Below are 26612 nucleotides of genomic sequence, written 5' to 3' on the forward strand. Positions count from 1 at the left end.
GGAATTACAAGCATGGGCCACCATGCCTGGCCTTACTACTATTATTACTTTGGTACTGGGGATTGAACCCAGGGAGTTCTGCCTCTAGCCACACCTCCAGCCCTATTTTATATTTTGGTACTAGATGTTAAACTCAGAGGCATTCTACCTCCAAGCTATACCCCAAGCCCTATTTTATTTTTTATTTTGAAACAGGGTCTCACTAAATTGGTTAAGGACCTTGCTAAATTGCTGAGACTGACCTCAAATAGTGTGTGTGTGTGTGTGTGTGTGTGTGTGTGTGTGTGTGTGTACTGGGATTGAATCCAGGGACATTCTATCTCTGAGCTACACCCCAGCTCTAAGTTTTTGTTTATTTTTTGTGGTACTAGGGATTGAACTCAAGGGCATTCTACCTGAGTTACACCCCCAGCCTTATTTTTTATTCTTTGTTTTGAAACAGGGCTCACTAATTGTGGAGGGCCTCACTAAGTAGCTAAGACTGGCTCCGAACCTGTGATCCTGTTCAGCCTCCCAAGCACCGGGGTTACAAGCGTGTGCCATCATGCACAGCTGACAGTAAAGTTTTAATGAAGAGCTAGCTATCATGGAAATGCAAATGAACAGTCCAATGAGACACCACTTTATACCAACAGAATGGTTATAATAAAAACGGGGCTTGGTGGGGCCCACCTGCAATCCCAGTATGTGGGAGGCTGAGACAGGAGGACCACAAGTTCAAGGTCAGCCTTAACTCAGCAATTTAGTGAGGTCCTCAGCAGCTTTAAAAAAAAATCTGGAGCCGGGTGTGGTGGCACACGCGTGTAATCCCAGCATTTGGGAGGCTAAGACAGAAGGATCGTGGTTCGTGGACAGCCTCAGCTACTTAGTGAGGCCCTTTCAAAAAATAAGGCTGGGGGTGTAGCTTGGAGATAGAATGCCCCTGGGTTTCATCCCCAGTACCACAAAAAAAAAAAAAAAAAGAGAGAGAGAGAGAGACAGACAGACGGACAGACAGACATAATAGCCAAGTACTGAAAAAAGAATATCTGGGAGAGGTCATAGAGTGTATATATTTATGGTGTGTGTGTGTATGTGTGTGTGGAGGGGTAGATACTAGGGATTCATTCCACCTCTCAAGTACATCCCCAGCCCTATTTCCTTTTTTGTGTGTTAATATTGGAAGCGTGTGTGTGTGTGTGTGTGTGTGTGTGTGTGTGTGTGTGGTATTGGGGTAGAATGCTCCTGGGTTCCATCTCCAGTACAAAAAAAAAAAAAAAAAAAAAAAAAAAAAACCTGGTGCTTGGGTGTAGCTCAAGGATAAGATGTGCACTTAGCACGCACAAGGCCAGGTATGCTCCTCAGCACCACCAAAAACAAAAGCAAAAACCAAGCTAATCACCAGCCAGGCTTGGTAGCACATACTTGTAATCTCAGTGCTTGAGAGGCTAAGACAGGAGGATCGCAGGTTCACAGCCAGCCTCAGCTGTGAGGCCCTCTGCAACTCAATGAGACCCTGTTTCAAAGTAAAGGATACAAAATGGGCTGGGGGTGAGCTGGGCGTGGTGGCGCATGCTTATATTCCCCGCGCTTGGGAGGCTGAGACAGGAGGATCACACAGGTTCGAAGCCAGCCTCAGCTACTTAGTGAGGCTCTCAGCAACTTAGTGAGACCCTGTTTCCAAATAAAGTATAAAATAGGTATAGGAGTATACCCCAGGGGCAGAAAAGCCCCTGGGTTCCACCCCTAGTACCAAAAAGAAAAAAAGGGCTGGGGATGTAACTCGGAGTTGGAATGCCCCTGGGTTCCATCCCCAGTTCCATCCTCCCCCAAAAAAACCCAAGCTAATGCTCATACAGGCTAACTAGAACAACAGCCCAGCTGTCAGTGGAGGTGACTACAGGGAACACGGCCCTTTGGGCAGCACAAGCCTATGGCTGTGCCCACTGTGCTACTAGTTTGTGGGTATATGCCAGTGCGGTTGCGCTTCATGTGAATCACTTCTTAGAACAGGAAAAGTTTTTCTGGTCTTTGAAGGTTCCATAGCTGAAGTCTGAGTGTGGCAGTCAGGCAGTTGCTTGGGAGAACCTAGCCAGGACACAGACTCCCCTGAGTGTGACTGTGTATCACCAAGCCCCACCTGTGCTTAGGAGGACATATGCCCTGGGAAGGAAACACAAAGTGAGACAGAATGGCAGCTAGAATAAAGAATCAGGCACGGTGGTGCTCGCCTGCGACCCCAGGACTTGGGAGACTGAGGCAGGAGGATTCCAAGTTTGAGAACAGCCTGAGTAACTTAGCAAGAATCTCAGCTGTTTCAAAACAAAACAAATTAACAAAATGGACCGGGCGTGGTGGCACGGGCGCACGCTTGTAATCCCCGTGCTTGGGAGGCTGTGACAGGAGGATCGTACAGGTTCAAAGCTGCCTCAGCTACTTAGTGAGGCTCTCAGCAACTTAGTGAGACCCTGTTTCCAAATAAAGTATAAAATAGGTCTGGGAGTATAGCCCAGAGGTAGAAAGACCCTGGGTTCCACTACCAGTACCACACACACACACACAAAGGACTGGGGGTGCTGGGCTCTCAGGGCTTGGGGGTAGCACCCGCCTGTAATCCTAGTACTTGGGATGCTGAGATAGGAGGATCCTAGGTTGAGGTCAGCATTGGCAACTTAGGAAGACCTTGTTTCCAAGTAAAAAATTAAACAAAAACTAGGGCTAGAAGCCCAACATGGTGGCTCATGCTTGTCATTCCAGTACTTGGAAAGCTGAGACAGGAAGATTACAGGTTTGTGGCCAACCTCAGCTAATTATGAGGCCCTCTGCAACTTAGTGAGACACTTTTTTTTTTTTTTTTTTTTTTTTTTTGGTGGTACTAGGGGTGGAACCCAGGGGCTTTTCTACCTCCCAGCTATACTCCCAGACCTATTTTATACTTTATTTGGAAAGAGGTCTTCACTAAGTGGCTGAGAACCTCACTATGTAGCTGAGGCTGGCTTTGAACCTGTGCAATTCTCCTGTCTCAGCCTCCCAAACACTGGGATTACAAGCATGTGGCACCATGCCTGGCCTAGACCCTGTTTCAAAATAAAATATAAAATAGGGCTGGAGGGTGTAGCTCAGAAGTAGGATGCCCCTGGGTTCAATACTCAGTACTAGCAATAAAAAAAAGGACTAAGACAGATGAACAGATGACTGCTATTAGAAAAATAAAGAAAATAACAAAAATAACAAATGTTGGTAAGGGTGTGCATAAATCCAAACCCTTGTATACTATTAGAATATAAAATGTGGCTGGGCATGGTGGCACACTCTTGCAATCCCAGGGCTTCGGAGGCTGAAACAGGAGGGTCACAGATTCTAAGCCAGCCTCAGCTATTAGTGAGGCTCTTAGCAACTTAGTGAGACCCTGTTTCCAAATAAAGTATAAAATAGGTCTAGGAGTATAGCCCAGAGGTAGAAAAGCCCCTGGGTTCCACCTCGAGTACCACAATAAATAAATAAATAAATAAAAGAATGTAAAATGTGTAGCCCTGTAGAAAATTGTATAGTGATTCCTCATAAAATTAGAAAGAAATTTATCATCTAATCCTGCAATTCTGCTTTAAAAAAATTTTATTTATTTATTTTTTTGTGGTATTGGGGATGGAACCCAGGGGCATTCTACCTCTGAACTACACCCCCAGCCCTATTTTTTATTCTGAAAAATTATTTTGAAAAATTATTTTGAAACAGCATCTCCCAAATGCTGGAATTAAAAGTGTGAGCCACCACGCTGGGCTGGATTTTTTGTTTCTGAAACAGTCTCGCTAGGTTGCTGAGGCTGGCCTCAAACTTGAGATTTTGTCTCAGCCACCCTCGTACTGGAATTATAGGCATGTGCCACCAGGCCCAAGTGACTCCTCTTTTTACTACTACAACTTGAACTAATAACAAAAACCATGGAAAAAACCTGGAGAGGTGAAGAAACTTGCCCAACATCACAGTTTACTCAAGGGGTAGTAGGGACTAGAATTTTAGGGTTACCTAGTCTGAGCTCCTGGGCTCAGATTCTCAGGGGAAATTTTTTTTTTTTTAATTTTGTTTCACAAGTGAAATAACAGTCAATTCACATGCTGATATGTGATTTTTTTTTTTTTTTTGGTCATACTGGGGAATGAATAAGAGGGAGAATTCTACCTTTGACCTATACCCCGAGCCTTTATTTATTTATTTACTTATTTACTTATTTATGTATGTATGCATAGCACTGGGGATTGGGCTTCAGAGCATTTTTCAATCTTAATTAATTAATTAATTTTTTTTTTTTTTTGTGTGTGTGTGTGTGTGTGTGTGTGTGTGTGGTGCTGGGGATTGAACCCAGGGGCATTCTACCTCTGAGCTACACCTACAGCCTGATTTTTTTTGTTCTTTATTTTGAAACGGGGTCTTACTGAGTTGCAGAGGGCCACACTAAGTAGCTGAAGCTGGCCATGAAACCAGATCCTCCTGTTTCAGCCTCCCAAATACTGGGATTACAAGTGTGCACCACTACACCCAGTGTATGTATGTATGTATGTATGTATGTACGTACGTATGTATTTGCGGTACTGGGGACGGAACCCAGGGGCATTCTGTCTCAAAGCTACCACCTCAGCCCCATTTTTTATTCTTTATTTTGAAACAGGGTCTCACTAGTCAGGCTTGGTGGCACACATTTGTAATCCCAGCATTTGAGAGGCTGAGATGGGAAGATCTGGGTTTGCAAACAGCCTCTATATAAATAGGTCTGGGAGTGTAGCCCGGAGGTAGAAGGGTTTCCAGGAACCCCAGTACCACCAAAAAAAAAAAAAAAAAAAAAAGAACTCTGGAGCCAGGTGTGGTGGCACATGCTTGTAATCCCTGTATTTTGGAGGCTGAAACAAGAGGCTCACAGGTTCAGATAGCCTCAGCTACTTAGTGAGGCCCTCCGCAACTTAGTTAAGACTCTGTTTCAAAATAAAGAATAAAAGCCGGGCGTGGTGGCACACGCTTCTAATCCCAGCATTTGGGAGGCTAAGACCGGAGGATTGTGGCTCGTGGACAGCCTCAGATACTTAGTGAGGCCCTCAGCAACTTAGTGAGACCCTATTTCAAAATAAAGAATTAAAAATAGGGCAGGGGGTGTAGCTCGGAGGGCGAATGCCTCTGGATCCCATCCCCAAATCTGCAAAAAAAAAAAAAAAAAAAAAAGAAAGAAAGAAAGAAAGAAAGAATAAAAAATAGAGTTAGGGGTAGAGCTCTGAGGTAGAATGTCCCTGGGTTCCATTCCCAGTATATATATATATATATATATATATATATATATATATATATATATATATATATATATCACACACACACACACACACGAGCTCCAGCAATACCCACTAGCAACTCAGGAGGCTGAGACAGGAGGACTGCAAGTGAAGATGAGCTTGGTCAACTTAGAGAGACCCTGTCTCAAAATAAAAAGGTCTGGAGATATAGCTCAGTGACAGAACATCTCTGGGTTTGGATGCCCAGTAGTAGGGTTGGGGGAGGAAGCAAAGGAAGAAAAAATAATGCAAACATGATAAATACTGGGAAAGGCCAAATATCCCAAGTTAAATGCAGTCTTGTCCATTTTTCCAAAGGAAACGGTTGTTAATGCCACGAGGAGTTAAATTATAACAACACATGCCAGGGAGATGATGTCAGGGAAGGTGTGGTCAGCCCTTTACAAGTATGAGATTCCTGTAGTTCCAAACATTTCCTCTTTCAGTCTCACCTATACTCTGACCTATCTACTGAAGCAACTCATTCAAACACTGTTAGCTCATTCAAACATTGTCAAGACTCTAGTACTAATATTTTTGTTGTAACTTTTTTTTTCTACCATTAAAAGTGATGGTTTTATTTTTTATTATTTTGTAGAACCAGGGATTGAACCCAAGGGCAATTTACCTCCGAGGTACATCTGTAGCCCTATTTTTTATTCTTTATTTTGAAACAAGGTCTTAAGTTGCAGAGGGTCTCACTAAGTAGCTGAGGCTGGCCTGCGATCCTCCTGTCTCAGCCTCCCAAGTACTGGGGTTACAAGTGTGTGCCACCACGCCCAGCTTCCAGCCCTACTTTTTAATTTTTTATTTGAAAACAGGGTCTCACTAAGTTACCAATGCTGACTTCAAACCTAGGATCCTCCTATCTCAGCCTCCCAAGTACTAGGATTATAGGCATGAACTACTACCAAGCCCTGCAAATGTAACTATTTTAATTGCAAAGAAATATGTGAAAGGTGGGCATGGTGGCGCACACTTGTAATCCCAGCATTCGGGAGGCCGAGACCAGAGGATCGTGGTTCGCAGACAGCCTCAGCTATAGAGAGACCCTCTGCAACTTAGTGAGACCCTGTTTAAAAAAAAATAGGGCAGGGGGTGTAGCTTGGAGGTCAAATGCCTGGGTTCCATCTCCAGACCTGCAAAAAAAAAAAAAAAAAAAAAAAAAAAGAAGAAAAAAGTGGAAATTTAACCCTACATTATGAGAAGAATCTCGCCAGTATCACATAAACACATAAAAAAATAAGAAGCTGGAAACCAGGTGTGGTGGCACCCACTTGTAATCCCTGCGCTTGGGAGGCTGAGACAGGAGGATCGCACAGGTTCAAAGCCAGCCTCAGATACTGAGTGAGGCTCTCAGCAATTTAGTGAGACCCTGTTTCCAAACAAAATATAAAATAGGTCTGGGAGTATAGCCCAGAGGTAGAAAAGCCCCTGAGTTCCACCCCCAGTACCACCAAAAAAAAAAAAAAAAAAGCTGGGAGTGGTGGTGCACACTTATAATTCCAGTGCTTGGGAGGCTAAGAGAGGAAGAGATTGCACAGGTTTGAAGCCAGTCTCAACTACTTATTGAGACTCTCAACAACTTACTGAGACCCTGTTCCCAAATAAAAGTATAAAATAGGTCTGGGAGTATAGCCCAGAGGTAGAAAGCCCCTGGGTTCCACCCTCAGTATCACACACACAAAAAAAAAAAGAAGATAAAATTAATACCATTTGCCGGGTATGGTGGCTCACGCTTGTAATCCCAGCATTTGGGAAGCTGAGACAGAGGATCTGGGTTCACAGACAGTCTTAGCTACTTAGTGAGGCCTTCTGCAACTTAATGAGACCTTGTTTCAAAAATTAAAAATTAAAAATAGGGCTGGGGTTTTATCTTGGAGGTAGAATGCCCCTAAGTTCCATCCCTAGTACCACCACCAAAAAAAAAAAAAATACCATTTATTTATTTATATGTGGTACTGAGGTTTGAACCCAGAGGCATTTTACCTCCAAGCTACGCCTCCAGCCTTTTTTAAATTTTTTTTTTTCTTGGAACAGGGTCTCGCTAGGTTCCTGAATCTCACTAAGTTGCTGAGGCTGGACTCAAACCTGTGATCCTCCTGTCTCAGCCTCCCAAATACTGGAATTACAAGCAGACACCATCATGCCTGATATTAATACCCTTTAATAAAAGCAAGTTACAAGAGTGGTATGCAAATAACAGCTTTTGAAACTAATGTCACTACCAATTATTTATTTACTACCAATTATTTATTATTCCTAAAATGAGAGGCGATGACTATAGCCAACAAGAAATTATAGTACAAAATTCTTAGCGGGGTAAAACACCTCTGGGTTCAATCCCAGTACCACCCCCCAAAGAAAATCTCATTATCTATATAAGTTAGTAGATATTTATAATTTGACTTTTTGAGTTATACCTCTGAATTATATTCCCAGTCCTACTTATCTTATTAATTAATTATTTATTTATGGGTCTGAGGATGGAACCCAGGGGCATTCGACCTCTGAGCTATACCCCCTGCCCTATTTTTTTTTTAGTTCTTTATTTTGAAACAGGGTCTCACTAAGTTGCAGAGGGCCTCACTAAGTAGCTGAGGCTATCCGTGAACCACGATCCTCCAGTCTCAGCCTCCCAAATGCTGGGATTACAAGTGTGCACCAACACGCCCAGCTTCTTTATGTTTGACGTCCTGAGAATTAAACCCAGGACATTTTATCTCAGAGCTACACCCACAGCTCTATCTTTTTACTCTTTTTGTTTTGTTTTGTGGTTCGTGGGGTTGAACCCAGAGGTATTCTACATTCAAGCTATACCCTGCCCCATTTTATTTCTTATTTGGAAACAGAGTCTCACTAGATTGATAAAAGTTTCAGTACTTGCTGAGACTGAACCTGCGATCCTCCTGTCTCAGCCTCCCAAGTACTGGGATTATAAGCATGCATGCGCTACTACGTCCAGCTCCTATTTTATTTTTTATTTTGAAACAGGGTCTCACTAAGTTACTGAGACTAAATGCAAACCTGCAATCCTCCTGTCTTAGCCTCTCAAATACTGGGATTACATACATGTGTCACCACACCCTGATTCAAGAATTCTTGACAAATACTTTTTCTTTTTTTGTGGTACTCAGGATGGAACCTAGGAGCATTCTACCTCTGAGCTAACCCCAGCCTTATATTTAGTCTTTAGTTTGAAATAGGGTCTCACTGAGTTGCAAAGGGCATCACTAAGTAGTAGCTGAGGCTGTCCACAAATCGAGATCCGCCTGTCTCAGCCTCCTGAATGCTAGTATTACAAGCATGCACCACCACTCTAGCCTGACAAATACTTATTATGTATCTACTGCCTGATGTGGTGGCACACACTTGTAACCCCAGTACTTGGGAGGCTAAGATAGGAGGATCACAGGTTTGTGGCCAGCCTCAGCTACTTAGTGAGGCCCTCCACAAACCTAGTGAGACTCTGTTTCAAAATAAAGAATAAAAGCCAGGCCAGGTGTGGTGGCGCACACTTATAATCCCCGTGCTTGGGAGGCGGAGACAGAAGGATCGCACTGGTTCAAAGCCAGCCTCTCTGCCTTAAGAGACCCTGTTTCCAAATAAAATATAAAATAGGTCTGGGAGTGCAGCCCAGAGGTAGAAGGGTTCCATCCCCAGTACCACAAGAAAGAAAGAAAGAAAGAAAGAAAGAAAGAAAGAAAGAAAGAAAGAAAGAAAGAAAGAAAGAAAGAAAGAGGAAGGGGAAAGGGAAAGGGAAAGGGAAAGGGAAAGAGAAAGAGAAAGAGAGAAAGAGAAAGAAAGAATTGGGCTGGGGTAGATAGGAGGTAGAATGTGCCTGGGTTCAATCTCTGGTACTGCACACACAGACACAAAAAAATTATGTGTCTACTTTGTTTCCTATCTTGCCCACTGGTCCTGATTTATCCTGGATTGCTTCTTAAACCTTACAGGTGCTCAGGAAAAAATATGAGATTTTAATCCAAACCTACAACCAAACCTCTTGTCTCCTACACTACACTAGGCTTAGAAGCTGGCTAAACATTTCCCATTGTCCAAAGGAGAAGGAGTGAAAAGCTACGAGAAGAGATTATTTATTTATTTATTTATTTATTTATTTATTTATTTATTTATTTATTTTGGTGGTACTGGGGATGGAACTCAGGGAAATTCCACCTCCAAGCTATATCTTCAGACCTATTTTATTCTTTTATTTGGAAACAGAGTCTCACTAAGTTGCAGACAGCCTCACCATCTGAGTTGCTGAGGCTGGCTTCAAACCTGCAATCCTCTGGTCTCAGCCTCTTAAGTACTGGAATATGTACTACCACACCCAGCTTGCTTGCTTGCTTGCTTTATTTATTTATTTATTTATTATTTATTTATTTGTTTGTTTGTTTGTTTATTTATTTTTGCGGTACTGGGGACAGAACCCAGGGCCATTCTACCTCTGAGCTACACCCCAGCCCTACTTTTTTTTATTCTTTATTTTGAAATAGGGCCTGAGTTGCAAAGAGCCTACGCAGCTGAGGCTGTCCACAAACCCAGATCCTCCTGTCTCAGCCTCCCAAATGCTGAGATTACAAGCATGCACCACCATGCCTGGCTCCTTTATTTATTTTATTTATTTGTACTGGGGCTAGAACTCAGAGGCGTTCTACCTCCAAGTTATACCCCAGCCCTTTTTATTTTTTGTTTTAAAATAGGGTCTCTCAAGCCAGGCGTGGTGGCACACGCTTGCAATCCCCGCGCTTGGGAGGCTGAGACAGGAGGATCACACAGGTTCGAAGCCAGCCTCAGCTATTTAGTGAGACCCTGTTTCTAAATAAAACATAAAATGGGTCTGGGAGTATAGCCTGGAGGTAGAAAGCCTCTGGGTTCCACCCCCAGTACCACCAAAAAAAAAAAAAAAAAATAGGGTCTCTCACTGGGGTGTTGAGACTGGTCTCAAAAATGTGATCCTCCTGTCTCAGCCTCCCAGGTACTGGGATTACAATCAAGAATCAAGAACCCAAAACAAAAAAAACAAAAAAGAAAAGAAAAGAAAAGAAAAGAAATATTCAGGGATGGATGTGGAGCTCAGTGGTAGCAAGTGTAATGCCCGTGGGTTCACTCCTCAAACCACAGAGTGACAATCATCATCATCATCATCTTGACAGTAGCAATAATGAAGTAACAAATAAAATTATAATAAAATGATAATTCAAATAAAATAATAAAAATAATGAAGATAATAAATTTGGAAAAAAAAAGAATCAAGAACCACCACCCCTGATGAAAAGAGATTTTATTTATTTATTTATTTATTTACTTATTTATTTTGTGGTACTGAGGTTAGAACCCAGGGGCATTCTACTTCCAAGCTATATCCCCAGCCCTAGTTTTTATTCTTTATTTTGAAACAAATAGGGCCTCACTAAGTAGTAGGTGAGGCTGTCCGAGAACCATGATACTCCAGTCTCAGCCTCCCCAATGTTGGGATTACAAGTGTGTGCCACCACGCCTGGCTTGAAAAGAGATTTTAGATATCATCAAACACATGAAACCCAGAAATAGGGAAAAATTAATTTTGGGGGGAGATTTATTTTACTTTAATGGGCCCTAGAGAAAGAAAAAAAAATCAGGATGAAAACTTTTATATGTACTATATGGATCTGAAAGAATAAAAATAGATGAAATATTTCCCTTTCAAATACATAGGTATGAATAATATATAAATAAGAGCATATACATATATATTTGGCAGGAGGCTATCAGTATATGTGCATACATATTAGTAATCAATAAATATGTATGGGCCTTTAATTGTTAAGAATACAAACAGAATGAATACCAGACAATTAACACCCATAAACTAATGTTAAGTATTTTGGGTCTATAAACATTCACCACCACGGTTCGTGTTTAGATCTACCTGTATGATCTCTACAGTTCCATAAGAAAGCAGCAAGAATCTTCCCCCACACTACAACATTCCACTAGATAAGCAAAAGGTACCTAGATGTCTTCAAAGAGGAGATGCAATACTCAGAAACTGGGTAAAGAGTCTTCCTGCTACATCATGAAGTTGTTTTTTTTTTTTTTTTTTTTTTTGGTAGTGTTGGGATTAAACACAGGGCCACAGGAATGCTATGCCAGCACTCTACCACTGAGCTAAACCCCCAACCCCATGAAGTTCCTCTTCATCAGTGCTTGCCTTGAAATGCCAAGAAACTGCCAAAAATATTCCCTGGCAAATGTGAGCGAGATAGTCCCTCTCCCCCAGACTGCCCAAGTGACCAATCACAGTCCACCTCTGGGGAGCACTGCTTATCCTAAAGACTCCAGAACTCCTGCGAAGCCTGGCTCTGTGCACAGCTTCTAGCATCAGCTCAAAAGCAAGACCCAGAGCATCACAGAGCTTTCTGTTCATCCTGGGCAGTCATCTCTCAAGGCAGCCTCAGGTCCAAGCTGGGTGGGACAGGAGCGCTGGTCTAAAGAGCACTCTTTGAGGAGCTGGGAGACCAGATTACCTGAGATTTCAGCTCCCCTGAGGTTTGGGTAGGAGAAAAGGTGGAGTTGGGGGATTGGAAACAGTTAATCCCAAAAATAAAGCCACCTTGTGGGAGGTGGGCAGGGAGGGACAGGTCTGAGATAATTTAGCCCCTTGGAGATAAGGACCAGGCAGTCAAACTAACTTCACTTCACCAGGATACAAACTTGCAAGCTAGATTTGTGGCTAACGCCTTCTGGGGCCATATCAACAGGGACTGGGAATTCCTTTAGCTCCAGAACCAGGTGAGGAAAGGCACTAAGTGTTAGAGAGAGGCACAGATCCGGACCTCCCTCCCCTCTTAAAGGAGAAGCAGGAACCGGGACACTCCCAATCCCCAGCAAAGGAAGCCACTGAATTCCACAAAAAAAGCAGCACTTTTCCTACCTTCTTGTTGTTCCTGTTATAGCCAAAAGTTGAAATCCCAGGCCTGGAAGTCACTGATAGCAGCATTTTCTCTTTAATGTTAGGGAGCTAAGAGGGAGAAGGAAAGGGAGGGGGAGAGAGGGAAAGAGGGAGAGGGAGAGAGGGAGGGAGGGAAAAAGGGAGGGAGAGGGAAAAGGGAGGGAGGGGGAGGAGAAAGGGGAGAAAAGGAGCCGAGGAGGGTGGGGGGGCCTCGGGGAAGAATGAGCTATGGCTGCCTCTTGACGTCACCAAGAGAAGTCCACCCAGTCTTGAGAGCCACTTCCACTGGGTCCTAATGCCCAGGATGTTAGTTTTTTGATTGTTTTCCATAGGCTCAGTAGTTACAGCTAGAAAGAAGAGTTCTTGGGTCTAACCCTTTTCAAGGTCATCCCCTTTCCTCTATAAACTAGTTCTGATTCTTATGAAAAAGACAATGAAAAATCTCTCCCAGCCGAGCATGGTGGTGCACACTTGTAATCCCAGCAAAGGGAGGCTGAGACAAGAGGATCAAAGTTTGAGGACAGCCTCAGCTCCTACTTAGCGAGGCCCTATGCAATTCAGTGAGACCCTGTTTCAAAATAAAGAATAAAGCTGGGCGTGGTGGCGCATGCTTGTAATCCCCACGCTTGGGCGCTTGGGCAGCTGAGACAGGAGGATCGCACGGGTCTGAAGCCAGCCTCAGCTACTTAGTGAGGCTCTCAGCAACTTAGTGAGACCCTGTTTCCAAATAAAATATATAAAAAAAAAAAGTCTGGGAGTATAGCCCGGAAGTAGAAAGCCTCTGGGTTCCACCCCCAGTACCACAAAATAAAGAGTAAAACATAGGGCTGGGGGTTTCGCTCAGAGGTAGAATGCCCTGGGTTTCATCCCCAGTACCACAAAAAAAAAAAAAAAAAAAAAAAAAAAAAGGCATTGTCAGGAGATAGAGCACACCTGCAATCCCAGTTCTTGGGAGGCTGAGACAGAGGGTCACAGGTTTAATGCTTTAATGTCAACCTCAGCGAGCAGTGAGACTTTCAGGAACCTAGTGAAATATAATAAGGGGCTGGGGGTGTAGTTTGGAAGTGGAATGCTCTGGGTTCAATCCTTAGTACCTACACACACACACACACACACACACACACACACACACACACTTATCAGACTGCACTATTAAATTATATCATGTACTTTGCTGCCTAGCAAAATGAGTTTAAAAATTGGGAACTATCTTATTTGATATCTTTTTTTTTTTTGCAGGTCTGGGGATGGAACCCAGGGGCATTCGACCTCCGAACTATACCCCCTGCCCTATTTTTTATTCTTTATTTTGAAACCAGGTCTCACTGAGTTTCAAAGGGCCTCACTAAGTAGCTGAGGCTGTCTGCGAATCACAATCATCTGGTCTCAGCCTCCCAAATGCTGGGATTACAATCGTGCACCACCATGCCCGGCTCTATTTATTTATTTTATTCTTTATCTTGAAACAGGGTCTCACTAAGTTGCAGATGGCCTCCCTAAGTAGCTAAGGCTGTCCTTGAACCAGATCCTCCTGTCTCAGCTTCCCAAGTATTGGGATTATAATCTTGTACCACCTCATCCAGCTCCTCAGCCCTTCTTATTTTGAAACAAGGTCTCCCTAAATTACCATACACTGCTGGCCTTGAACCTTCGACCCTCTGACCCTCCCCATCTGCCTCAGCTTCCCAAGTACTAAGGTTCCAGGTGTGTGCCAGCATGCTGCATTATTTGACTCTTCAACCTACTATTTCCTAGTTTTCAAGATCCACGAAGGGAAACAAATACAGGAACTCACCAAACCTGGAAATTTATGTCGGAGCTGAAGTTCTCAGTGTTGGGATGTCTGCTTCCAGTTGTCTCTGAGCTGTAAAAATTATATACAACTATTAAGAAAGCATATACTTCAGAGGAGAAAACTACAAAATGTCCTAGGCAAGAAGAACATACCTAAAGAGAAAACCAAACACAGTTGCAACAACACTCACCTCTAAGGGTTTCAAAGGACCATCCTTGGAGGCATAGCCCTAACAAGAAAAGGAACTTCTAGGAAGCCAGAAGCTTAAGAATGACACCCAGGAACCCTTCCCGTCCCAGTAGAAGAGATGCAGAAGGCAAGCCTTCAACCTGCTTCATGGGCCGCCCTGCGGCGCACACAAGGATTCTCCAACACAAACTAACCCTGTCTGCTGTGTCGCAACAAGCTGGGAACCCTGGTTGCCAGCCTGGCTCTCCTGTCACTCTTCTGCCATGATAATGGGACAGACAGTACTAGCATTCTGCAGAGTCCCACATCCAAGTCCACCCCCAGTCCCTAACTTTCATTTCCAATAGGACAGGAAGTGCCTGCTCAGCTCAAGGGACACAGGAAGGGTGGGAACCGCCTCAGTGCGGGAATTGTAACTGAGATTGGAAACAGCAGCCACATACAGTAAACAAATAAATAATAACATCTCTTAGGGATGCCAGGTTTTTCAAAAAGCCCCTTTTCCACCCTCAGAGGTTTTCATTCATTAACTATAATTTATCCTTGATGTTTGGGCTCTGGGTTTAATGTGTTCTTCTTTGACCTATGTGATACAAAAACCGTATTATGATTATTATTATTTTTTTTTTTGCAGTGCTGGGAATGGAATTCAGGGGCATTCTACCTCCCAGCTACACCCAGCTATCTCACTGAGTTTTAAAGGGCCTCACCAAGTAGCTGAGGCTGTCCGCAAACTGAATCCTCCGGTCTCAGCCTCCCTAACGCTGGGATTGCAAGTGTACACACCAGCCATGCCCTGTCCAGAAACCTTATGCTTATTCTTTTTTTTTTTTTTCGGGGGAAATAAACTGGGGGTGGAACCTAGGGGTATTCTACCTCCAAGCCACATCCCTAGCGCTATTTTTTAGTCTTTTTATTTTCTTGAAGCAGGAGTTCACTGAATTGCGAAGGACCTCGCTAAGTAGCTGAGGCTGTCTGCGAACCGTGATCCTCCAGCCTCAGCCTCCCGAATGCTGGGGCAACAAGTGTGCGCCACCACGCCTGGCTCCAGAAACCTTATATTTTTATTTATTTATTTATTTTTGTGCGGTACTGGGGATGGAACCCAGAGGCTTTCTACCTCTGCGCTATACTCCCAGACCTGTTTTATATTTTATTTGGAAACAGAACTTCACTTAGTTGCCGAGAGCCTCACTAAGTAGCTGAGGCTGGCTTCCAACCTGCGCGATCCTCCTGTCTCAGCCTCCCAAGCGCGGGGATCACAAGCGTGTGCCACCACGCCCAGCACCCTAGACTTATTTTTATTTTTTGTTTTGAAGCAGGGTCTCACTAAATTGCTGAGGGTCTTGTTCAGTTGCTGAGACTGACCTCAAAGCTGGGATCCTTTGTTTTAGTCTCCCAAGTAATGGGATCATAGGCATAGGCCATGATAACCAGTTTCAATATCACTAATATTTTTATCTTTAATATATAAACACACCCGGGCGTGGTGGCGCACGCTTGTAATCCCTGCGCTTGGGAGGCGGAGACAGGAGGATCGCGCAGGTTTGAAGCCAGCCACGCTGGCTTTAAGAGACCCTGTTTCCAAATAAAAATATAAAATAGGTCTGGGAGTGTAGCCTGGAGGTAGAAGGGCTTACAGGAACCCCAGTACCACCAAAAAAAAAAAAAAAAAAAAAAAATATATATATATATATATATATATATATATATATATATATATATATTTATATATACAGGATACATGCTGAAAAATGTTTGCTGAGGCCAGGCACAGTGCATGCCTCTAATCAGCTACTGGGGAGGCTGAGGCAGGAGGATCACTCAGGGCCAGCCTGCGCGACTTAGCAGGACACTATCTCAAAATAAAATAAAAAAGAGAGCTAGGCGTGGTGGCGCACTCTGCATGCTTGTAATCTCAGCATTCCAGAAGCTGAGACAGGAAGATCGTGGTTCACAGATAGCCTCTGCTGCTTAGTGAGGCCCTCTGCAACTTAGTGAGACCCTGTTTCAAAATAAAAAATATAAATAATAGGGCAGGGGGTGTAGCTCAGAGGTCGAATGCCCCTGGGTTCCATCCTACACCTGCAAAAAAATAAAATAAAAAGTAAGGTAAAAAAAAAAAAAAAAGGTTGGTACAGTGCTTCAACCTGTAATCTCAATACTTGGAAGGCTAAATGAGGAGAGTTGCAGGTTTGCCATCAGCCTCAGCAATTTAGCCAGACTATTAGTAACCTAGTAAGGCCCTGTTCAAAATAAAAAATAAAAAATAGGGCTGGAGACCCAGGTGTGGTACATACCTATACTTGGGAGGCTAAGACAGGAGGATTGCAGGCTTGATGACAGCCTCAGCAAAGAGCAAGACTCTCATTAACCTAGTGAGACCCTGGTTTAAAATAAAAATAAAATTGGACTGGAGGTATAGTTTGGAGGTAGAATACTTCTGGGTTAAATCTCCAATATCCAGTACCAAAAAAAAAAAAAAAAAAAAGGGCTGAAGGTATATAGTTCAGAGATAGAATGTCCCTAGGTTTTGAAACAGGGTCTACCCAATACCACACACAAAAAGTAAAAATAATCTGGGTGTGGTGGTGCATACTTGTAATCCCAATACCCCAATACTTAGGAGGCTGGGAAGGAGGACCACAGGTTCCAGGACAGCCTCAGCGAGTAGTGAGACTCTCATCAACCTAGCAAGACCTGTTTCAAAATAAAATTAAAATTAGGGCTGGAGCCTGGCATGCTTATAATCCCAGCATTCCACCCCAAGCACCACAAAAACAAAGAGATGAAAAATATATTCTTTCAATAAACATTTTTTTGTTTGTGTGTGTGGTGATGGGGATGGAACCCAGGGGCATTCTACCTCCAAGCTACACCCCCAGCCTGATTTGTTATTCTTTGAAACAGGGTCTCATTGAGTTGCGGAGGGCTGAAGCTGGCCGCAAACCTGGATCCTCCTGTCTCAGCCTTCCAGGTACTGAGTTTACAAGCAAGTGTCACCACACTCGGCTTTAGTAAATATGTTTTGGGGTGTGTTTGTATGAGCTACACCCCCAGCCCTATTTTTATTATCTTCATATTTTATTTATTATTTATTTATTTTATTATTATTTTTTGTGGTACTAGGAATGGAACCCATCTTTATCTCTTTTTATTTTATTTATTTATTTATTTATTTATTTATTTATTAATTTATTTTGGTGGTACTGGGGTTCCTGGAAGCCCTTCTACCTCCGGGCTACACCCCCAGACCTATTTTATACTTTTTTTTTTTTTTTTTGAAACAGGGTCTCTTAAGCCAGCGCGGCTGGCTCCGAACCTGCCGATCCTCCTGTCTCCGCCTCCCAAGCGCGGGGATTACAAGCGTGCGCCACCACGCCCGGCATCTTTTTAAATACCTCAAATGGGAAAGTTATAAGCCGGGGCGTGGTGGTACATGCTCATAGTCCCAGCATTTGGGAGGCTGAGACCGGAGGATCAGAGTTTTAGGACAGTCTCAGCTACTCACTTAGTGAGGCCCTTTGAAACTCAGTGAGACCCTGTTTCCAAATAAAGAATAAAAAAAGAAAAAATAGGGCTTGGGTAGCTCGGAGGTAGAATGCCCTTGGGTTCCATCCCCAGTACTAAAAAAATATATTAAGAGAAAATTTGGGCGTGGTGGCACATGCATTTGAGAGGCTGAGACAGAAGGATAACTACTTAGTGAGTCCCTTTGCAACTCATACCCTGTCTCAAAAATAAAGAATAAAAAATAGGGCTGGGGTGTAGCTCGGTGGTAGAATGCCCCTGGGTTCAATCCCTACTACCGCAACACACACACACCCCTGTACATATATAAAGAGAAACACTAGTGATTGGGCATTTGCCTAGCTTACATGAGGCCCTAGATTTGATCCCCACCATGGCAAAAAGAAGAGAGAGAGATACTGCCACCTCCTGGATAAAATAAGTCATAATCTGACAAATGTGAGAAAATAAAGTATAGGATTTGTAGTTAGGTAGACCAAAAATTTGGAGCCGGGTGTGGTGGCATATGCTTGTAATCCCAGTATTTGGAAGGAAGATCATGGTTCACGGACAGCCTCAGCTACTTAGGGTCTTTGTAACTCAGTGAGACCCTGTTCAAAATAAAGAATAAAAAAATAGGGCTTGGGGGTGTAGCTCAGAGGTAGAATGCCCCTGGGTTCCATCCCCAAAACTGAAAAAAAAAAAAAAAAATTAATACATTGTAATTTAAACCTACTTTAAGGCAGACATGGTGTCACAGGGTTTTTTCACAGGTTTTTTTTTTTTTGTTTGTTTGTTTTTTGTTTTTTTTTGTCGGTAGTGGGGATGGAACCCAGGGGAATTCTATATCTGAGTTACAACCCTAGCCCTATTTTTTATTCTTTATTTTGAAAAAGGGTCTCACGGAGTTGCAGAATGCCTCATTAAGTCACTGAGGCTATCTGTGAACTGCGATCCTCCGGTCTCAGCCTCCCATATGCTGGGATTACAAGTGTGTGCCACCATGCCCGGCTGGCACAGGTTTTTAATCCCAGTACTTGGGAAGCTAAAATGGGAGGATCACAGGTTCAGTGATAGCCTCAGTGAGTAGTGAGAATCTCACCAACCAAGTGAGGCCCTGTTTCAAAATAAAAATAAACTAGGCGTAGTGGTATATACTTGTAACCCCAGTACTTGGGAGGCTGAGACAAGAGCACAGCCTGGTGCAGCCCAGAGGTAGAATGCCCCTGGGTTCATTCTCCAGGAACACACACACACACACACACAATAATAATAATAATAGTAATAATAATAATAACTGGGTATGGTGGCACATGCTTGTAATCCTAGTACTTGGGAGGCTGAGACAGGAAGATGGTGGTTTGTAGCCAGCCTCAGCTACTTAGTGAGGTCCTCTGCAATTTAGTGAGAAAGTATTTCAAAGCAAAGGGAAAAAAAATAGGATTGGGGGTGTATCTCGGAGGTAGAATGCTCCCATGTTCAAATCCCAGTACCAAAAAAATAAAAAGGGCTAGATATAGTTCAGAGAAAGAATGTCCTTGAGCTCCCCAATACCAAAAAAGTAATACAAAATAATAATTTTTTTTGGTACTGGGGATGGAACCTCTGAGCTACATACACTCCAGCCCTATTTTTTTTTTTTTTTTTTTTGGTGGTACTGGGGGTGGAACCCAGAGGCTTTCTACCTCCGGGCTATACTCCCACACCTTTTTATATTTTTATTTGGAAACAGGGTCTCACTAAGTTGCTGGAAGCCTCACTAAGTAGCTGAGGCTGCCTTCAAACCCATGTAATCCTCCTGTCTCAGCCTCCCAAGCACGGGGATTACAAGCATGCGTCACCACGTCCGGCGCTCCAGCCCTATTTTTTATTCTTTATTTTGAAACAGGGTCTCACCGAGTTGCAAAGGGCCTCACTAAGTAGCTGAGGCTGTCTGTGAACCGCAGTCCTCTAGTCTCAGCCTCCCAGACGCTGGGATTGCAAGCGTGCACTATTATGACCAGTGCTATAATTCATTTTAATAGTCATTAGATAAATCAAATTATAGGATGCATTATTTGGCATAATAAAGTGTGTATTACTGATTGCAAAGAGACCAATGTGAAGCTGGGCATGGTGGTGCACAAAGTAGCTCTGAGGTAGAATGCCTCTGGGTTCCACCGCCCAGTGCCAAAAAATAAAAAGAGAGACCAATGTATAGTAAATTGTTGTCAGTGTTTTTTTCTTTTGTTTTGTTTTTGCAGTAATCCCAAATGCTGGGATTACAAGTGTGTGCCACCAGGCCTGGTTTATTCTTTATTTTGAAACAGAGTCTCACTAAGTTGCGGAGGACCTCACTAAGTAGTTGAGGCTGGCCAGGGACCCTGACCCTCCGGTCTCAGCCTTCCAAATGCTGGGATTACAAGTGTGCACCACCACACCAGGCTATCAGGGTGTTTTTGTGTTCTTATTTTTTTGTGTTCAGTAATGGGGACTGAGCCCAGGGCCTTAATATGCTCTACCACTGAGTTACATGCTGAGCCGTGTGTGTGTGTGTGTGTATGTATGTGTGTATGTGTGTGTGTGTGTGTGTGTGTAGCGGGGTTACTGGAGATTACATTCAGGGGTATTCTACCTCTGAGCTATACCCTCAGCCCTATTTTATTTTATTCATTTCTTTTTTGCGGGTCTGGGGATGGAACCCAGGGGCATTCGACCTTTGAGCTACACCACCTGCCCTATTTTTTATCCTTTATTTTGAAACCGGGTCTCACTGTGTTGCCGAGAGCTTCACTAAATAGCTGAGGCTGTCTGCGAACCGCGATCCTCTGGTCTAAGCCTCCCAAATGCTGGGATTACAAGCGTGCGCCACCACGCCTGGCCAGCCCTATTTTTTTTTTTTTTTTTTTTTTTTGGCGGCACTGGGGTTTCTGGAAGTCCTTCTACCTCCGGACTACACTCCCAGACCTATTTTATATTTTTTTAATTTGGAAACAGGGTCTCTTAAGCCAGTGAGGCTGGCTCCGAACCAGTGCGATCCTCCTGTCTCCGTCTGCCAAGCACGGGGATTAAAAGCGTGTGCCACCACGCCCGGCACCTGCCCCCATTTTATTCTGAAACAGGGTCTCACTGAGTTGTGGAGGGCCTCAGTGATGAATCTGACTGTGACCCTGCGACCCTCCCGTCTCATCTTCCCAAGTACTGGGATTCCAGGTATGCTCCACGATGCCTGGCTTGTGTTTTTTTAATATGCTCATGATTGTACATAGGTATATTATTCCCCAGTTACACCCACAAGCCCTATATATATATTTTTTTTTACAGTACTGGTGATGGAACCCAGGGGCATTCTACCTCCAAGTGAGACCCCTAGCCCTAAATTTTATTCTTTATTTTGAAACAGGGTCTCACTAAGTTGCAGAGGGCCTCACTAAGTGGCTGAGGCTGTCCAAGAACTGCGATCCTCCGGTCTCAGCCTCCCATGATTATATTTTTTCATTCCTATAAGATTTGGTTTTGTAGTTGCTAAACCAAAGAGGAAGTAGGAAGGCACAGTGGACTAGATCACAGATACGTGTGAGCTGATATAAAATTTCATTTAGTCATGAAAGTCTAGTATCAAGTTAAAACACGAAACTCCCACCTCCATTCTCAGTTTCAGTGGCCCATATGTTCTCATACTCACCTTTCACACCCGGGAAGGAAGGTGCCTCGAATGTCCCTTCCCGCTGTTTGCTCTTGCACAGTTCTGTTTTGAGCTCCCCAAAGATGGCTCTGCCAGCCCATGCTGCCTGAGGCCTTTCCCCTTCTGCTCAGTTGCTCTTCATCCCAGCTGTTAGCTGTTCCTTCTCTTACCTTCTTCTGCATCTCTCACATCTCTGCATCTTTCACTAGGAATTTTCAACATTGGCTTCTTCATTTCTCCCAATAATCAAAAGCTGGTGTTTTATTTATTGGCTTGTACTCTGTAGGCCAGCCAATAAATATTCAATGAATAAGTGGGAACTGGTTATTTTAGGACAAACACTTTACCCAGTAAAATAAAAGTTTACCTTTTTTTTTTTTTTTGGTACTGAAGATTGAACTCAGGGGAATTCTACCTCTGAGCTACACCTCCAGTCCTAGTTGCTTCCCAAGTATTGGGATTGCAAGCATGTGCCACCATGCTCAGCTCAAGTTTATTTTTTACAGAGAAACCAAGGCAAGGAGTTTGCACCACAGTACCATTAACAAAGACTATGGGGGAAATGTGAAATAATCTTTCAACTGGACTAATTAACATCCTAGCTACAGTCTAAAGAGTAAAACAAACCTGAGTCTCTAAGTCATAAAAATAAGTCTCCAAACAGAAGCATTACATTTCCACAGATAATTTAGCTTTTAATTAATTAATTAATTAATTAAATTATTTTTGCAGTACTGGGGATGGAACGCAGGGGCATTCTACCTCCAACTTACACCCCAGCCCAATTTTTTATTCTTTATCTTGAAACAGGGTCTCAGTGAGTTGCAGAGGGCCTCACTAAGTAGCTGAGGCTGGCTGCGAACCGTGATCCTCCTGTCTCTGCCTCCAAATACTAGAATTACAAGCGTGCGCCTCCATACCTGGCTAGAATTTAGCTTTTATTTAAGAATTCAAAATCATTAAAACCAACCCTTCCCACATCACAAACTCTGGCATACCAGACTGACCTAGAAACCCATGATTAGAGGAGACACCTGGAGAGTTTCTTTTACCTGTGACAACTCACATTTCTAGCTGTCCAAGCCAAAACCAACTAGCACATTAGCATAAATTTAACTAGAAAAGTCCTTTTCAAATGAAAAAGCAAAAAGAACCTAACTCTGCTAAACTTATGTCTTTTCTCACCCTGTTGGAAATTGAACCCAGGGATGCTAGACTCCAGTCCATATTTTGTTTGTTTGTGGTACTCAGGATTGAACTAGGAATGTTTTGCCTCCAAGCTACAACCCCAGACCTATCTTATTTATTTCTTAATTTTGAAACAGGATGTTACCAAGTGGCTGAGGCTGGCTGGCCTCCAACCTATGATCCTATCTCAGCTTCCCAAGTACTAGAATTATAGGCATGTGCTACCATGCCTGGGCCCCAGCCATTTTATTCTTTTTTGTGGTACTAGAGTTTGAACCTACCTCTGAACTACACCCACAGCTCTATTTTTTTTTGGTGGTACTGGGGATGGAAGCCAGAGGCCTTGTACCTCCAGGCTACACTCCTAGACCTATTTTTTATATATCTATTTTGGTGGTATGGGGGTGGAATCCAGAGGCTTTCTACCTCCAGGCCATCCTCCCAGACCTTTTTTTATATTTTATTTGGAAACAGGGTCCCGGTAAATTGCTGAGAGCCTCACTCAGTAGCTGAGGCTGGCTTTGAACCTCTGCGATCCTCCTGTCTCAGCCTCCCAAGCGTGGGAATTACAAGCGTGTGCCACCACACCCGGCAGCCCTATTTTATTTTTTTAAATTTTGAAACAGGGTCTTACTAAGTTGTGGAGGACCTCAATAAGTAGCTGAGGCTGGCTGCAAACCCTTGATCTTCCTTTCTCAGCCTCCCAAGTATAGGGGATTAAAAGTGTGTGCCACCACGCCCAGTTTACTCTAGCCTTTAAACACTGCTGTGGGCCTCCCAACTCATCAGTTCATGCTCCATCCTCATGCAAAGGCTGCAGTATTGTAGTGGAAGCAGAATCAGTCCAAAAGTCAAAGTGCAGCTGGGGCCAGTTCTCTATACAAAGAACCACCCATTCTAGTGGCAAATTTTCTTCACTGAACAATCAATTCCTATTAGTGGAAAAGTGTAGAAAAGAAGGAATTCATTACTGATTATAATTAAAGTTAATTCCAAAGAGCAGTGCTAGGAAATACAGGAAGCAAAGAACTTCTGGGTAATACTTAGAAATCTCCTAAGGCTTGGTATTTTTTTTTCTTGAAGAGATCAAAAATCTTCAGAGAAATGTTAATATTCTTATGAAGCAAGAATATAATTGGCCTGTTATGTAGGGGAAAACTAATGTTAGGTTGAGTTTGCACTAAGTATTAAGGCCGAGAATTTTGCTTCTTGGGAAAGCCAAGAAATGAAGCGGCATTTGAGGCAGTCCTACTGATAGGAGAACACACAGGGCATATTTGGGATAACCACAAGAGGGAAAAACAAACAAACAAACAAAAAAGTCGCTCCACCTGGTTTCAAATCAGATAACCCCCAACAACCCTCATGAAGGCAATGAACTGCCTTCCCACAGAACACATGGTTTTGATATTTATTTTCCCACAATTTTTTTTTTTTTTTTTTGGTAGTGGTACTGGGGGTGGAACCCAGGGGCTTTCTACCCCCGGCTATACTCCCAGACCTATTTTATATTTTATTTGGAAACAGGGTCTCACTAAGTTGCTGAGAGCCTCACTCAGTAGCTGAGGCTGGCTTCAAACCTGTGTGATCCTCCTGTCACAGCCTCCCAAGTGCTGGATTACAGGTGTGCGCTACCACGCCCGGCCTTCCCACACTTTTTTTGTGTGTGGTACTTGGGATTGAAGCCAAGGGCATTCTATCTCCAAGCTACACCCCCCAGCCCTATTTTTTATTTTGAAACAAGTTCTAAGTTGCAGAGCACCTAAGTTTTTTCTTTTTTCTTGATGTACTGGGGATGGAACCCAGGGGCATTCTACCTCCGAGCTACACCCCTAGTCTTTTTTTTTTTAATCTTTATTTTGAAACAGGGTCTCCTTGAGTTGCAAAGGGCGTCACTAAGTAGCTGAGGCTGTTTGTGAACCGCAATCCTCCTGTCTCAGCCTCCCAAATGCTGGGTTTACAAACATATGCCATCACGCCCAGCTTACTAAGTTTTTGAGGCTGGCCATGAACCTGTGATCTTCCTGTCTCAGCCTACCAAGTACTGGGATTACAAGTATGCACCACCACGGCTGGCTTCCCTCACTTTGTGTGAGTGGTACTAAGGACTGAATCCTGGGGCATTCTACCTCAGAGCTATACCTCCCAGCTGTTTTATTAACCTGCAATCCTCCAGTCTTAGCCTCCTAGGTATACCAACATCAGCTGAGATAATTCAGTTTGTTAATTAGAGGAAAGGGGTGTGTGAAAGAGAACTAGCCCTGTTGTCAAAAGACTTGGGTCTAATTTTTGGCTCTGGTACTTAAGTGCTGGGTTACCTTATGCAAGAAGTCCTAATTTCTATTCTTACCTTCCTCATCTTCAAAATAAGATTAATAACCGCTTTGCAGATCTCTGTTAAGGAGAGATTAACCAAGTGGTTTGGCATGCCATTGGCATTCAATAATAGCTATTTACACAATGAGTTCCTACTAAATACAGATGCGTTTAGGCACTGTGGAGATAAAAAGTGAAAGTTCTCTTGCCAGGGGTGGTGGCTCACTCTTGCAATCCCAGTGTTTGGGAGGCTGAGACAGGAGGATCACAGTTCGAGGACATCCTCAGTTACTAGTGAGGCCCTTTGCAACTCAATGAGACACTGTTTCAAAATAAAGAATAAGAAAATAGGGCTGGGGGTGTAACTCAGAGGTAGAATGCCCCTGGGTTCCATGCCCAATAATGCAAAAAAAAAAAAAAAGTTCTCTTAGTTGCAAATTTAGTTTCTTAGTTTTCAAAATTCTTTTTATCAACCCCCTCCCCCTCTGGTACTGAGGATGAAACCCAGGGGCATTCTACCTCTGAGCTACATCCCCAGCCCTATTTTTTAGTCTTTTTAGTTTTGAAACAGGGTCTCACTGAGTTGCTAAGTAGCTGAGGCTGTCTGCAAACCGTGATCCTCCTGTCTCCACCTCCCTGATGCTGAGATTACAAGCGTGTAGCCACCACGCCTGGCAGTTAATCTCATCTCTTTTCTGCTTGTGAGGAAGACAAGGGCAAGCCATTAAAACTATTGAAATTCTCAGGTGTGGTGGCATAAACTTGTAATCCTAGTATTTGGGAGGTTGGGACGGGAGGATCACGGTTCATAGACAGCCTCAGCTACTTAGTGAGGCCCTTTGAAACTAAGTGAGACCCTGTTTCAAAACAAATAATAATAATAATAATAATAATCATCGGAGCTGGCCGTGGTGGCACACACTTGTAATCCCAGCATTCGGGAGGCTGAGACCGGAGGATCCCGGTTCGGGGACAGCCTCAGCTACTTAGTGAGGCCCTGTTTCAAATTGAAGAATAAAAGCCGGGCGTAGTGGCTCACGCTTGTAATCCCCGCGCTTGGGAGGCGGAGATAGGAGGATCGCGCTGGTTCCTCGCTGTCTTAGGAGACCCTGTTTCCAAATTAAAAAAAAAAAAAAAAAAAAAAAATATATATATATATATATATATATAGAGAGAGAGAGAGAGAGAGAGAGAGAGAGAGTGTGTGTGTGTGTGTGTGTGTGTGTGTGTGTGTGTGTCTGGGAGTGTAGCCCGGAAGTAGAAGGGCTTCCAGGAACCCCAGTACCACCAAAAAACAAAAACCAAAAAACAACAAAAAAAAGAAGAATAAAAACTAGGGCAGGGGGTATAGCTCGGAGGTTGAATGTCCCTGGGTTCCATCCCTGGACCCGCAAAAAAAAAAAAAAAAAGGAAATAAATAAAATAAAAATAGGGCTGGGGGTGTTGCTCGGAGGCAAAATGCCCCTGGGTCCCATCCCCAGTACGAAAAAACAACAAAACAAACAAACAACAACAACAAAACACTACTGGAATCCGGATTGGGGATGTACTTTAGTAGTACAGCCTTGTCTAGGATGTCCAAGGCCTATCCCCAGCACTGCAAAAACAAAGCCAAAAAACTTGTGGGAGCACAAGGCAGTGTTTGTGTGTACTGTCTTAGTCTAGTGCCTGAATCTTACAGGTAAGTCTTAGCCACCCAGGAGAGCTAAGACTAGA

The 26612-nt window shown here is 43.4% G+C and overlaps 1 protein-coding gene across 2 annotated transcripts in view; it reads right to left on the reverse strand.

Moving 5' to 3' along the window:
- The window catches only part of RBMS2 (RNA binding motif single stranded interacting protein 2), a gene marked incomplete at both ends in the record, with an annotated part of 40294 nt that extends 28012 nt beyond the window's left edge, over nucleotides 1-12282 (reverse strand). For both annotated transcript variants that reach the window (XM_080706467.1, XM_080706466.1), the window contains one exon: nucleotides 12217-12282. In XM_080706467.1, the coding sequence (XP_080562593.1) occupies nucleotides 12217-12282 (66 nt within the window). The remainder of the gene's footprint in view (nucleotides 1-12216) is intronic.
- Between the last annotated feature and the right edge of the window lie 14330 nt (nucleotides 12283-26612).

The sequence above is a fragment of the Muscardinus avellanarius genome (assembly GCF_963383645.1).
Source record: "Muscardinus avellanarius genome assembly, chromosome: 11".
In the NCBI taxonomy this organism is placed as follows: Eukaryota; Metazoa; Chordata; class Mammalia; order Rodentia; family Gliridae; genus Muscardinus; species Muscardinus avellanarius.